Source organism: Urocitellus parryii, chromosome 7 (assembly GCF_045843805.1).
Source record: "Urocitellus parryii isolate mUroPar1 chromosome 7, mUroPar1.hap1, whole genome shotgun sequence".
Taxonomy (NCBI): domain Eukaryota; kingdom Metazoa; phylum Chordata; class Mammalia; order Rodentia; family Sciuridae; genus Urocitellus; species Urocitellus parryii.
Window position 1 is genome coordinate 132,822,756 of NC_135537.1, and position 14,903 is coordinate 132,837,658.

Genomic DNA, 14,903 nt, shown 5'->3' on the forward strand with positions numbered 1-14,903 from the left:
TCCCTAGAAGCGGTCATTAATTGCTTCTAGGCAACAGCTGTCACGCAGGCTATTTTTCTTCCTATTTTTTCAAGAAAAGCGAAAAAATAAAGATTTTATGTGACACCTGTTTAAAATATTGACTAAAAAAATTTTGACATGTATAATTAGAACAAATTAAAAAATATATATTATATATGCTCTCCCCCCAAAAAAGTGTTTCTTGAAATGCAAAACATGGCACATTAAGCTGGGCATGGAGGCTGATGCTTGTAATCCCGGAAATTATGGGTGAAGTAGGAAGTACAAGTTTGAGGTCAGTCCCAGCAATTTAGTGAGACCTTGTCTTAAAATGAAAATATTAAAAAGGACTGGAAATGTAGCTCAGTGGTAAAGCGCCCCTGGGTTCAATCCCCAATACCAAACACCACGGTACTTCTATATGAAACTCTTCCATAAACTCTGGCTTAGTATCCTGTTCTGCAGCCTCTAAACTCAGTTGAAAAAATTAAATCCTACACAAGCATCAAGTTATATTGCCCACATTTCCCCCATTAGTAGTGTGAAATCTTCTGCCCCTCCAAATAGTCTCTTGTGGTTCAGCAGCTTTCATTTACAGATGTTGACACACTAATAATACTATTCAAAGTATATTCTGGCTCTTCCTCCAAAAGGTCATGTATTAGACACATTTCATTTTTTTTTAAGTGAGAGATAATTTTTTAATATTTATCTTTTAGTTTTCGGCGGACACAACATCTTTGTTTGTATGTGGTGCTGAGGATCGAACCCGGGTCGCACGCATGCCAGGCAAGCATGCTACCGCTTGAGCCACATCCCCAGCCCCACATTTCATTCTTAACTTGTCTGAGATACTTGTGTGGACTTCTCAGGTCTGACCATGACCATACCAGCTGGTGGTCATTGTGAAGGTTTGGATGTGTCTCCCCAAAACTCCTATTGATGTAGGAATGTTCAGAGGTGAAATAATTATATTATTATGAAGGCTGTAACCCAATTAATGAATTAATCCATTTGATGGATAATAATTTGAATGGACTAACTGGGTGATAATGAAAGGCTGGTGGGACATGGTTGGAGGAAGTAAGTCACTGGGGTTTGTATTTTGTCCCTGATGCCTTGCCCTCTCCCTCCCGCTGTGCTGTCAAGTCTTTGAGTAGTTTTCCTCCACCAGTCCCTTCTGCCATGAAGTTCTGCCTTACCTTAGGCCCAGAACAATGGTGTTGGCCAACTATGGATTGAAACCTCTGAAATCCTGAGCCAAAATAAACTTTCCTCATCTACATTTTCTTGTCAGTTATATTGGTCACATCGAGGAAAAGCTAACAGTCACCTGACCACCAAACCATGGTCCTTGATCACATTCAGTTCAGCTCCAATCCCAATTTCAGAGACAATCATAAGCCTCAGCAATTAGGCACAAGCTTGCATGCATACATATGAATCCCTTTGTAATTAAAAATACCAGATAATAGTTTGCTGATTAATAAACAAAGTATTTATTCAGCACCCATGTGCCAAGCACTGTGCTAGGCACTGTGGTGGATACAAAAATTAAGACATGGTCCCTGCCCTTAAGGAGCTTACATTCTCATGAGGGAGACAAGACTAATATACATGTACCAGCTAGGAACAGTACAAGACAATATATAATTTGGTGTAAGAATATGTCATACAGATTTGAAGCTTTATAGAGATTCAAAGAAGACAATGAAATAGGCCTTAGAATCAAGATTTCTTGAGGTGTCAGGAACAAGTCCAGGCCTTGAAGGATTAGAGAGACTTAACTTGAGGTCCCTGTTAGGTAGAAGTGGGAATAAGGTTCAGAAGACAAAAAGTATGCGTTTAATATAGGGGCTAAGAATTCACTGGATTTTTGAGCAGGTAAGTAACTTGACCATATAAGATTCGACAACTTTAATGAAAACTCATAAAATATGTAAGTAATTTAGGGGCATCCTGCAGAGCACTAAAAATGATGACAGGATCTTAGCTAACACCAAAGATGAAACTTACCTGTCAAAGGAGAACAGAACCATGACTTAAAACACTGGCAGGAGAGATGACAATTCTAGAAAGCCAGTTACTCAACACAGCATAGCTCTCATATTTCCTAATTTTCAGAAGTCCAGAGAGACTGAGTGAGGCTTTCCTTAACAAGATCCAGGACAAGGGTGCTTTGCTTTGAGAGAATACAGAAGTATGAAAGATATTAGGACATACAATAGTGACACAGAAAAAAAAAAAAAAAAAGAACCAAGTGGAAGAAACAAATAGAAATCCATAGTGAAAAAACACACCAAAATGTATATAAAATGTATCTCCTAGGGAGATGCAATTTGCTCGTCCATTTATTTTCAAATGAACATATATTGTATTTCTGTAACAAAAAAAACATGTTTTAATCAGGTGTGTGCTTTTCAGTATAACTAGTAAAATTCAGGAATCTTTCAAATTATATGTATGTAAGGTTGACAGGTCACAAAAATTCCATATATCAAATCTCACTTTTCAATTGACTTGCATTATGAAAAGGAAATGTTCTGGAAGACTCAAGATCAAGAGGTAAGCTAGGGAAGAAGTAAGGACTTTTCCTTAGGTTCAGGTAAGCCTGGGGATCCTGTCAAGCAACACAGGGCTGGGGATGAGTGGGAGTGGGACTGGCCAAACTGATAAGAGGTCAGTGATTTAAATCACCACTGCCAAGGACACAGTGTAGTAGCACAGCAGGGCGTCCTGCCACTAGGAATTTATACCCTACAAAAGCAGAGAAACAAAATCCTATAAATGACTGCCTTTAGGCTATACATTCAAAATGTGTTTCCTGTTTTACCCAGTCATGAATGTGTACAGATACTCCCTAATTAAATGAAAAGTCAGTGAACAGATTTTAGGATTAAAATTTTACCACAAAAATTCTATTAATTGGATAACCCAAAATTAAGTCAAGGAGAACAAATAAAACTAGAGAAACCCATTTCTAGCCCCAAAGCAAACAAACAAAAAACTACTAAAAGTCATTGATAAAACTTTCTAGATAAAGACAAAGATGATTAAATTTAAGAATCCTGTAAGGATTATACAATCTAAGTATGGCATTTAAACTTTAAAAACACTTCTTAAACTGCTTAGAAGAAAAAGCAGTCCCATTGACCCAAATTCCATAAAACTGCAACAATCATATTCAAAGTTACTTACTAGCAACGTGTAAAATACGCGTACGAAATTCCATACTTATGCATATTCCAATTTTAAAGACATTAAAATACTTTGTACTTTAACAATAATCTGAAAATTCCCACTTAAGATTTTTTATGTTTGATCTAAGCCTATGTCAATCTGAGGAAATCTCACTCTGTAAAGCTATTCCTAACCAAGACAAAACAGAAGACAATCCAGTTGGGGGACAGGATCTTGTACCTACATGCTATTCATAAAAAACTGAGATCATTTCTTTCTTAGGGGTGCACTCTTTTACTTTCCTGAGTTCTGATTAAGCAGTATGAACACAAACCTGCTGGGATTCGGGAAGAACTTACTATTTTGGACAAGTATTTGTTGAACTACAGGCATGATTTAAAGGCCTGCTTCTGTGGACCCTAATTTCTGCCTAATTGGGAAGGTAACCATTTACTTGGTTCTGAAAAGGTTTTCAACTTTTCATGAAGTAAATGACAAATATTAACCAGCCAATGACCCAGGAGGAAAGTATGTCTAGCTGCTACTCATTCATCTTCCCATAGTTTTCAAAATATGTGGCCATTAACAGTTGCTCCCTGGATAGTTCTTAATGGAGAAAAGCAAACAGAATAAATAAGATACCACATGAGCCTTTTACTTACAGCTGACAATTCTACAGCTGAATTTCTGCTACAAGAACCACCCTCCCTTCTCCTTCTTGTGTTCTGATGACTTGAAGTTTTGCAATTCCCAGATGGAAAACAAGCTATCTGAATGACAGAAATAAATTTTTCTACTGAAGCTAGCACTCTGAATTAGTAAGATGTACACAGCTACAGCACTATAGTCATGTTTTCAATCTTGAAATGAAATCCATTTGAAAGCTGTAAAGACACAGGAAGAGCAGGCCTGTAAACTGCTCAGTCCAGACCTACTTGGGAGAACTAGCATACACTATCATAATTTAAAAAGATCACACACAAAAGCTTTAATACAGTGAAAGAGAGATGGAACTCAGTTTTATTTTGTCCTCTCTGAAACTTTCATTTACACCATGGCCTCATCTATCAAAGAAGAAGAAGAAAAAGCCCTGCCTTATGCCACAGAATTCAAGTACTTATGTACTTGTTAGAGGCAGCAGGATATCTTTCTCCAGTTTTTTGGCTCCAAGAGATTACACTTTCAGTACCAGTGTAGTGAGGAACCACTGGCAAACTGCTGGAAATGTCTTCTGGATTAGTCAGTGTACCATTTCATAAAGTGCTTCTGGAGTTAAAATCTGTCAAGCTGTCAAAAGTGTCCACACTTTTGCAACAAAGGATAAAAGAATCCCAATGGGTATTTCACCAAGTCCTTCCCAGCTGGGTTTCATTATTGGCACGGCTGCTTTAACCTCCGAGACGTTGGCCCTCACCCCAGGCAAAGCCTCCTGGCCGTTCTTCAGGTAGTGGATTGTAATTTGGATCCTCATCTGGTGTATCAAAAATAGTCCTCCTAAAATACACATGACAGATATAATTTAGTCCCAGAGTCATCTTAGGTTTGAAGTACTATAAGGTCAGTTCCCTCCCACAGGGGTTTCCACTATTGGACGAGCACTGGGTCTGCCTGCTAATTAAAGAGTTATCATTTTAATTATTTAACATTTACATTAACTTTTACCTCCTTACTAATTTTATCACAAAAGCAGAATATGTTAATTGTAGAGAAACAGGAAATGTAGATGAGTAAAATATCCCAAGTTCCCGGATAATTTCCACTGATACCTTAATTATTCTTCTAGAATAAATAATTGTGGTTTTACAAAAGGTACATCACACTTCTGTTTTTTAACCTGTTTTTTTTTTTTTTTTTTTTTTTTAATATATACCCAGGATTGAACCCAGGGCCTCTTAGCCACTGAGCCACATCCTCACTCCTATTTTGTATTTTGTTAGAGACAGGGTATCACTGAATTGCTGAGCACCTCATCATTGCTGAGACTGGCTTTGAACTAAAGATTCTCCTGTCTCAGCTTCCCAAGTCACTGGGACTACAGGCATGGGCGCACCCTACCTAACTTAGCTTTCATTCAATTTGGTAAGAATGTCTCACCATAACAAAAGCAATGTGCCCATCAACAGACAAATGAATATACAAAATACAACATATACATATGACGGAACATTAACCTTACAAAGGAAGGAATTGGTTGGGGGTGTTGCACAGTGGTATAATATTCAATCTTGCATTCAATCCCTGGCAACAACCAAAGAACATTTTTTTTTTTAAAGAGAGAGTGAGAGAGGAAGAGAGAGAAAGAGAGAGAGAGAATTTTTTAATATTTATTTTTTAGTTATTGGCGGACACAACATCTTTGTTTGTATGTGGTGCTGAGAATCGAACCCGGGCCGCACACATGCCAGGCGAGCGCGCTACCGCTTGAGCCACATCCCCAGCCCCCAAAGAACATTAAAAAAAGAAAAAATAATGGAAGAAACGATATTCTGACACATGTGCTCCAATATGGACAAACCTTGACAGCGTTATGCTAAGTTAATAAGTCACTCAAAAAATACTGCATGTTTCTACTTATATATTTATATGAGGTTCCTAGAGTAGTTAAATTCAGAGAAAGAGAAATAAAATGGTAATTGTCAGGGACTACGGGAAGGGGATAATAGCAAGTATCTAAAGGGCACTGAGTTTCAGTTCTATAAGATGAAAAGAATTCTATAAATGATGGCGGCAGTATCATGTGAATGTATTTAACACCACTGAACTGTACATTTAAAAATGGTTAAAATGGTAAATTTTAGGGGCTGGGGTTGTGGCTCAGTGGCAGAACACTTGCCTAGCATGTGTGAGGCACTGAGTTCAATTCTTAGCACTGCATATAAATAAATAAATAATAAAGATATATCAATAACTAAAAAATATATTTTTAAAAAATGATAAATTTTGTTAGGTAATAAGTATCCCAATAAAAATTACTGCCAGAACATAAGTACAGATAATAAATTTCCAAGTCTTTTTTTGGGGGGTGGGGAGTGGGTACTGGCGATTGAACCCAGAGGCACTTTACCAAAGCTATATCCCCAGCCCGGCATTTTTTATTTGAACTTGAAGATCCTCCTGCCTCAGTCTCCCAAGGAGCCGGGATTATAGGTATGGGCCATCATGCCTAGCTTTCAAGACTTTTTAAATACTATTATATAATAATTCAAAATTTCATTAAAGTAAGAACCATTAAAGCAGCATCCTCTATTACGAGTCATATATGTAATTCTACTTGCTGTCAAGGCTGTCAATTGGTAAAATTAGAAATGTATTCAAAAACTTCTACTTTATATTAGAGTCAGAAACAAGTATTTATGTTTCAAAAGGAGCTTTGGTTCTTACAAACTAACAACAAAAAAACTAGCACGCCAAGAGGAAAATGGGAACTGATATTTAACAAAGAAAGGGATATTTATAGTCTCAAAGTACTTTCCTACAAAAGGGAAAAGAGTATCTTTACAATGGAAAAGCCTGACAGACACCTTAAGTAATCAAAATGATTATCATCACCTTGATAAATACAAGTCAAAATCCCATGCTAACAGGCTGCAATCAGAACAGTGTCATTTATCTAATATTCCCGCCAAAGGTGAAAAACTTGAATCAAAGTATGTGAGGAACATCAGACAAACACAAACTGGGAGATATTCTATACAATGAACCCAAAATATTCAAACAAACCCATGTCATGAAAGCCAAGGAGAGAATAAGGAGCTGTTCCAAATGGAAGGACACTAAAGAAACGTGTCAATAAATAAAACACCTGAATCTGAGCTCGATTCTTTGCTATTTATAGCAAAATTATATATTTATATTATATAATATTTTGAGAACTGCCCAAACTGGAATTGGGCCTGAGATTTCATGTTTATTTCCTGAGTTTGACTACGTAAAAATTGTTTACAGAAAAAATACACATTAAAGGGGATAGAACATTAAATTGTCGATTTACTTTAAAATGGCTAAGGGAAAAATGTCTTTTGAACTCTATTTGTTTCTTTAATTCTGAAATGAATTTTTAAAATTGTTTAAATTATAAAAAATGAGACACCATCTTTTAAATAGAAAGGGTAAATAAGGGTATTTGATAGGGTTGTCAGGAAATAAATACATACATTGCTGGTGGAAATGTAAATTTGAACATCCACCTGGAAAGTTCTGGCAACTAAAAAAACAAAAACACCAGCAAGTCCACCTCTATGGACTTAACCTTTGAACATAACCCATGGATATGTTCAGACTTATCACCATTCCAATTAGAGAAGGGAAAAGCAAAAGCTAACATCAATGTCCATCAATATAAGATTAGGAAAATTATGCAAAATCCACATCATGGAATATCATGTAACTTACAATTTTGTAGGACATTTATGATGGACAAGTGATCATGACATATTAAATTTAAAAGGCTATGAAATAGTGGCTCAGTGGTGGAGCACTTGCCTAGCATGTGTTGGGTACTGGGTCGAATCCTCAGCACCACATAAAAATAAATAAAATAAAATGTGTCTGCCTACTTAAAAAAAAAAAAAAAAAAAGTATACAGACAAGCCAGACATGGTGGTACACACTTAAAATTCCAGCCACTTAGGAAGCTGAGGCATGAGGATCACAAGCTCAAGATCAGTCTAGTCAACTTAGCAAGACCCTGACTCAAAATAAAATTAAAGATAAAAAAGGTTGGAAATGTAGCTCATGGTATAGCACTTGTATAGGGCCCTAGGTTTAATCTCCAGTACCACACAAAGGGGAGAATAAAAAATAGATAGTAAAAGACTAAAGAATACTTATAAAAAAGTGAACAATGGTAGCCAATGCTATGTCTAAGTAGTGAGATCATGGATGATTTTATTTTCTTTTTGCTTAACTGTCTACAACAAACATTTTAATACAAAAACTTAAAATTTTCCCTCAATTGAACTCTTCTTAATGTAATATTTCCCAAAGACACAAAATTCTGGAATAGAAGAGGTCTTATTTGCTTAAAATCATAACCAGTCAATAGAACAACTACATCTGATTTCTGGTCCCAAGCTATTTCTACTCCACTGTCTCTCCCACCTGTTCTGCAGGACAGAAATCCTACCATTAGAAACTTTCATCTGTGTTGCCCATTTTGCTACCTCACTCTCTAAACTGGACAGCAGCCTCATAAAACCAGCAGACTCCTCCCTGGGATAGGAAGTTCTAGTGGTCCCCTGAAGCAATAATTACCACGGCATCCCATGACATCCTGAGCCTGTTAACCTTGCTCTTGCCACAACCTTGGCACTGCCTGTTCCCACTCAATCCAACTGCGGCTAGATTCCTCAATCTGCAAATATTTACTGACCTGAACTATGTGTACCAGGAGCTCTGAGAGCCCCAAAATACCCAAACATGGGTCTTGTACTGGTTTGTCTGCAAAAAGCACAAACCATGGGGTTAAATACTCACAAAATAGATGGTGTTTTCAGAATTCTTATCCCTCCAGGCTGATTGGGAAATACATCTTCCAAGAAAAAATATATGTGTCCAACTGCAATACCTAGAGTCAACCAGAAATAAAAGATGAGAAAGAGTATTAAAATTTCAACTGCAGGTGGACCTACCAACATAAGTTGCTTATTTTTAGGATAACAACTAAAACTTAATGAACTGATATGGCAGTCTTTGAGATGTACCTATCAAATAATTCTATAATAGTTATTCATGAAAGCCAGACAGAATAAATGTGAAAAACAGTGACAAAATAAACTTAAATTAATATGATGGAAAAAGTAGTGATAAGACTCTTACCCAAGAGGTCCACAATGATTGAGTTCCCCAACAACAAGGAAAACCCCATGAGCACCCAGGGCAGAAAAGGGGCCTGGAAGTTGAGAAGACCAAAGAAGTTCATGCGGACATATGGGTTCCTTCGGCTCCATACATAGACGAGCATTATTGTAAAGGCCTGTCCCAAGAAAACTAAGCTCACAAACAAACCAAAAAGCTAACAGATGGCATTAAGGAAAATATCAACATTAAAAGCATAACAGGGAAAACTAAGAGAACTAAAGACTGTGTTGTAATGAAAGCTTGAATGAGAAAAGTTGAGAAGTTACATCTTTAGAAAAGAAGGAAAAAAACCCTGAAGATAATTACCAGAGCAATCAGACAAAAACTGACTTCAGTGAAATCATCTGGAGTATAGCTATTTCGAACTAATATTCTACTTTTGTGAAGTTCTTGCTTCTGGAAAATGTTAATTCTTTAGTCAATAATTACAATAAAGCTCACTCACCATAAGCACTTTTACCGATGAATGTCAGCAGGAACAAAATCATCTCTTCAGACAGTACTACATCCAAGTCTGTTATACAGGATAAATTTTTTTTCTTCTAAATGCATCATTTTTTTTTTTTAGTATTTTTTTTTTTAGGTGTAGATGGACACAACACAATGCCTTTACTTTTATGAGGTGCTGCCTGTGTTAGGCGAGCACTCTATCACTGAGCCACAATCCCAGCCCCAAATGCATCATTTTTGATAGTGACTAAATGCATGTCTCACCAACTTAGTTTAAAAATGAAATACACTCATCAGTGATATAACGTGAGATGTTTCATAATAACCCACTTGGGTTAAAAGTTCCTCTGCCTTGCTCATAGTAGAAAAAGCATCCTGTCCAACATCTATGCTTGGAAAGCTGTTACAGAAGGTGTGCTGTAAAATAAACGGTCATACTCTAAAGAGCTAAAATCTGGAAGTCTACTTTAATGTGTTTGTTCAGAATATTTAATGAATCATGAGAGACAGATGAAACATTTTAGGAAGAGACTGGCTGTTCTTTAACATTTTCCTGTATTTGTTCTATTGTTTTTGAAGGATACAGTCATTAAGAATCCACCAAAAAGGAACATAAATACAAAGTCTGCTGTCCGACCTCGGAAAGAGCCTTCTTCTAGCATTCGACAGTAACGATATCTTAAGTTCCAAGTTAAGAAAATGTCAATCATACTAATTGGAAGAAAGTAAAGTTTAATGTATTACTTAAGTACCTCTGGACTCCACATTATCTATAAGCATTCAGGCTTCATTTTTATAAGCATGTTTGAGTGATAAGGTAAATACTTTTAGTATTTATTTTTTAGGTATAGATGGACACAACACAATGCCTTTACTTTTATGTGGTGCTGCCTGTGCTAGGCGAGCACTCTACCACTGAGCCACAATCCCAGCCCAAAACTAGCACCATATTTTACTAAGAATGTCCCTAGCTGGGGAACCAATCCAGATGTTACAGAAATATGCTTCAGGTCACCTTTAAACATTTTGAAATTTATACTATTATCTTTCCCACACTCAGCCTAACCTTGATCCTCACCATTCTTACTTTTCCATGAAGAAATCCCCATAAAGAAAACTTATGTGATAAACTATTTTTCCAGGCCAGGCAGGTAAAGCATTTCTATATTTACATCAGTCAATAAAGATGCATTAAAATGAAAAGACTATCATCACTTTCCAGAATAAAGTATTACATAGGAGAAACAGGAATTCATCCTAGGACAAGAGTCCAGCCATCGCTACAAGTCCCTCTGTCCACTGCTGATGAACTGAATTACAATTCAGTGGCCCCAGATCATGGCTTTTAACAATCTGGAACATGACAAGCTCAACAGACATTATGGTACTATGCTTTTGGCCAGGAGAACCAGCAATCAAGACCCAAGATTTCAAGTTCTCCATTTCTCATGAACCCATGGCAAACTCTTGCTAATTAAATTATGACCATGTACAGGTTATGTATTACTTATACCTGATACCATTTTATAAGTATGCTTCTATTAAATGTTTTTCCCCCCCCTTGATTAGGTTTGTAAGCAACTTAAGTAATGATCTCTCATAATTAGACCTCCCATGTAAAGAGTGAGCTACAACTCCTTCAAAATGTTGCTGACCATCTATTCTATGTACAACTGACTCAGAATTCATAGATAAGAGTATCAGAAATAAATCTTAATTTACTCTATCCTAAGTAAACCTAAAGTTTTGATGCTGACTTCACTTAATAAAGGATACAGAAAAATCATGTTAAATAAAAAATTGAATCCAACTGGTCCAAAAAATAAGAAATTGGTGATTAACCTCCATATCTGTAGAGGAAAAAAAAAAAAGAGAGAAAGAAAGATTAGGAAATATTTTATGATTACAATGGTTGAAAAGCCATAAAGGGTGATATTACGGATCCCAAACTGGAAGACACAATCTGACAATGGATTTTTGTGCTGCTTCGACCATAAAGTCAGAAAAATACTGTATGTACCATAAAGTCAAAAAAAATACTGTATGGACTGAAAAATTTATAAAGCTAAAAAAGCAGAAAATTTGAACTGTGATTGTCCTTAAAACAACTCACAATGATCAGGCAAATTATGGAAAAAGTTTGAAGATAAGACTAGGTTGAGCCAGGCACAGTGGCATGTGCTTTTAATCCCAGCAACTTCAGAGACTGAGGCAGGAGGATCACAAGTTTGGGGAAATCCCAGGCAATTTACAGAGACCCTATCTCAAAATAAAATTTTAAAGAGGGGCAAGCCCATTGCAACCTATTTTTAAAATGGACATGTTTCTTTCTTTTTCTCTCTCTGCTCCTCCCTAATCTCAGGGGAAACGGGACTTTTCATTCCTATCCTAGGCAGATTTATCTCTTCTGAGTACACACCCACCATAGGAATGAAGTAATCCAGACTTTGGGGATGATACCAGAAGATCTCAGAAATGACTATCTCCCAAATTAACAGGTAAATTTCAACTCCAGACAGAGAACACATGGAATGTAGCATTTGAATCACTTCTTTAAAAGCCCCTATTCCGGCTGTTAGGCAGAATCACAGTCTTTGGGACAGAGTCCCCTGTGTTTCTCCTTTACTAACAAAGCAATAAACCTTCTTTTTCCTTTTTCTCAAAAATGAATAAATAAAAAGGGGCAGGGGATATAGTTTAGTGGTGGGAGCATGTCTCCCTGTCACCAAACCCCAGTACCACTAAAAATAAATAAATAAATAAAAATTTAAAAATAGGTTCATCCGCATAACAGAAGAGTGTGTTTACATATGTAATATAATCATCTCAGGTAACTTTTTTTTTTTTTTTAATACCAGATATTGAACCTAGGGATCTCGCTAAATTGCTGAGGCAATCCTCCTGCCTCAAGAGTCCATACTCACTGGGATTATAGGCATGTGCCACTACATTCAGTATAAACGAAACATTTGAGACAGAAAGAACACTATGTTTGGGGCAGAACTACTGGTTTTGGGTTTTTCCTCCTCACCAACGATAATCTGTATAATCATCCAGGAATAGAAAAATGCATCTCTCTCTCTCTGAATTTTGATTGCTGGAAAAGACTATCTTCCATTGCAATTTAATATATTGTTTAGTATACTGTTTTAGATACTGGTCTTTTACTGTTATGTTACTACAGTCTGATCCTGGAAGATTAATTATTTCAGTACTGGGAATTGAACTCAGGGGTACTCTACTATTGAGCTATATTCCCGACACTTTTTCATTCTTATTTTTTTTTTTAAACAAAGGTACACGCTTTTTTTTTTAAATATTTATTTATTTATTTAGTTCTCGGCGGACACAACATCTTTGTTGGTATGTGGTTCTGAGGATCGAACCCGGGCCGCACACATGCCAGGCAAGCGCGCTACCGCTTGAGCCACATCCTCAGCCCCTTTCATTCTTATTTTTGAGGCAGGCTCTGCACAATCAGGCTGGCCTCAAATGTGATCCTCCGAGTCATTGGGATCATATGTATGAACCACTGCACAGGGCAAGATGAACTAATTTAAAAGTGCTGTCAGAATTGAATTTATGAAAGCCAGAAGAATGAATCAGACATAAGTTTCCTATGTTTATATATGAATACATGACCAGTGAAACTTCACATCATGTACAACCACAAGAATGGGATCCTAATTAGAATGTTACACTCCATGTATGTATGTCAAAATACACTCTACTGGGCTAGGGCTGTGGCTTAGCGGTAGCATACTTGCCTGGCATGTGTGAGGCACTGGGTTCAATTCTCAGCACCACATACAAATAAATAAAGGCCTATCAACAACTTAAAATATATATATGAAAAAATACACTCTACTGGCATGTATATCTAAAAAAAAATTAAAAAAAAAAAGAATTGAACTTATGAACTGAACCATGATGATAACAAGAAGGTGGTGTGAACAGGTGGTGAAGGACAAAATAAGGCCATCCTGCAAAACCCTCTGGGCACCTTGCTAATCAGTCTCCATTTAAAACTACAATTAACTATAAGACAGTGATACCCAATACAGGAACTGAACACATGAAAACCATGCAAGGAACCTTAAAGATAAAATACAAAATGGTAATTCCTATCCCTGGTGATTCTGATTTAGTACAGAATTAAAAAGCTTCTACAGATAAAAAGCTTGTGACTCTCTTAAAAGTTCCCTAAGTGACTCTGAAGCCCAGCCAGCTTGCAGAATCATTGCTTTACACCTCAACAGTATGATTTACAATCTCAGGTCCCCAGTGGACTCTTTTCTGAGATGCCACATGGCAGAATTTGCTACTTAACAGCTCAAAACAGAAGCAACAGAAACATTAACTATGGTTTTGAAGGGCCACTTACTTGAAAGTGTTTAAAAATTAATTCAGGATTGAAGTACAGCTGAAAAGGTGTGATCAATTCCAGCTGCTGAAATAGAAAAAGAGCGTCTTAAAACAAATCAATCAAAAAAAAAATTCATCACTTACAACAAAGGATTAGTAAATAGGTCTAGCAAGTGCCAATTCTCAAATCTTTCTTAGGCCAGAGGAAGAAGCTGGTAAAGAATTGTCTACACCTGGCACAACTCTTTGTATCCTCAATAACACAACATTTTTAAAAAATGTGTTACAATGCTTGAGGATCACATGAAGGCATAGGAGGCAGGCAGGTGATGGTATTTTTAGATTTAGTCTACGTAAGAGCAGCTATTACTAATTTGCCCATTACGTGAGCACCACCGAAACAGATGGGTGCAAAACACAACTTACTTGAAATAACCGAGATTGGAGACCCTGACATCATTAGGACTGGGGTGCTACCGCCAGCCCCTTTTATCTAGGACTATGATGTTTCCCTCTCCATAGTTTTCTATATTCAATACCTAAGTCTCTTCACTTAGCGGACCTTCCTTCCACAAATCACTACGTTACCACCTAAAAATTACTATAGCTTTCGGACACATTTTGGGTGGGCGGCTCCCGCAGCCCTTACCACCTATAGGTCCGGTTTCATCTCTCAGAGACTGATCTGATCCCTCATGGAGCAGCACTCCCTTCTCGGGCCATTGAATTAGCACTCTTGGAACCACCCCGAACCCAGGAGTGTGCCTTGTATGCCTCTACCCACCCCTGGGACCAGACCCTCTGGGCTTCCTCGAGGCCCAACCCCAGTTTCCTGAAGAACCAGTCATATCCAGCCCGGAAAAGGAGAAGGAGGCGCTGCAGCTGCTCACCACAGCGGCGGTGGTGAGGACGCAGGCGGTGGTGTAGGCGCGGCTAACCGGTGGGATTTGCAGATACTCCAGCCGGAGGCTCTGGTACGCCATCTTTCCCACCGCCGCCTGCCCACCCCCCAACTTCCCCTTCCGCCAGTATGCCCAAGCGGCAGGGCG

The 14,903-nt window shown here is 37.5% G+C and overlaps 1 protein-coding gene across 3 annotated transcripts; it reads right to left on the bottom strand.

The window, feature by feature from the left end:
- Positions 1–1,547: 1,547 nt before the first annotated feature.
- On the bottom strand, positions 1,548–14,876 carry Derl2 (derlin 2). Of its 3 annotated transcripts, none has more exons than XM_026393971.2 (7): positions 14,745–14,876; positions 13,874–13,936; positions 11,266–11,339; positions 10,074–10,167; positions 8,998–9,193; positions 8,656–8,746; positions 1,548–4,674 (listed from the first exon to the last, which is right to left on the bottom strand). In XM_026393971.2, the coding sequence occupies exons 1-7, from the start codon at positions 14,835–14,837 to the stop codon at positions 4,569–4,571; spliced, it is 717 nt and encodes a 238-aa protein (XP_026249756.1). In that variant the 5' UTR covers positions 14,838–14,876; the 3' UTR covers positions 1,548–4,568. The 3 variants fall into 3 exon arrangements, with proteins under 3 accessions (XP_026249756.1, XP_026249755.1, XP_077656671.1); XM_026393970.2 differs by having other exon boundaries at positions 13,874–13,939; XM_077800545.1 differs by lacking the exon at positions 14,745–14,876 and adding an exon at positions 14,639–14,654 and having other exon boundaries at positions 13,874–13,939.
- Between the last annotated feature and the right edge of the window lie 27 nt (positions 14,877–14,903).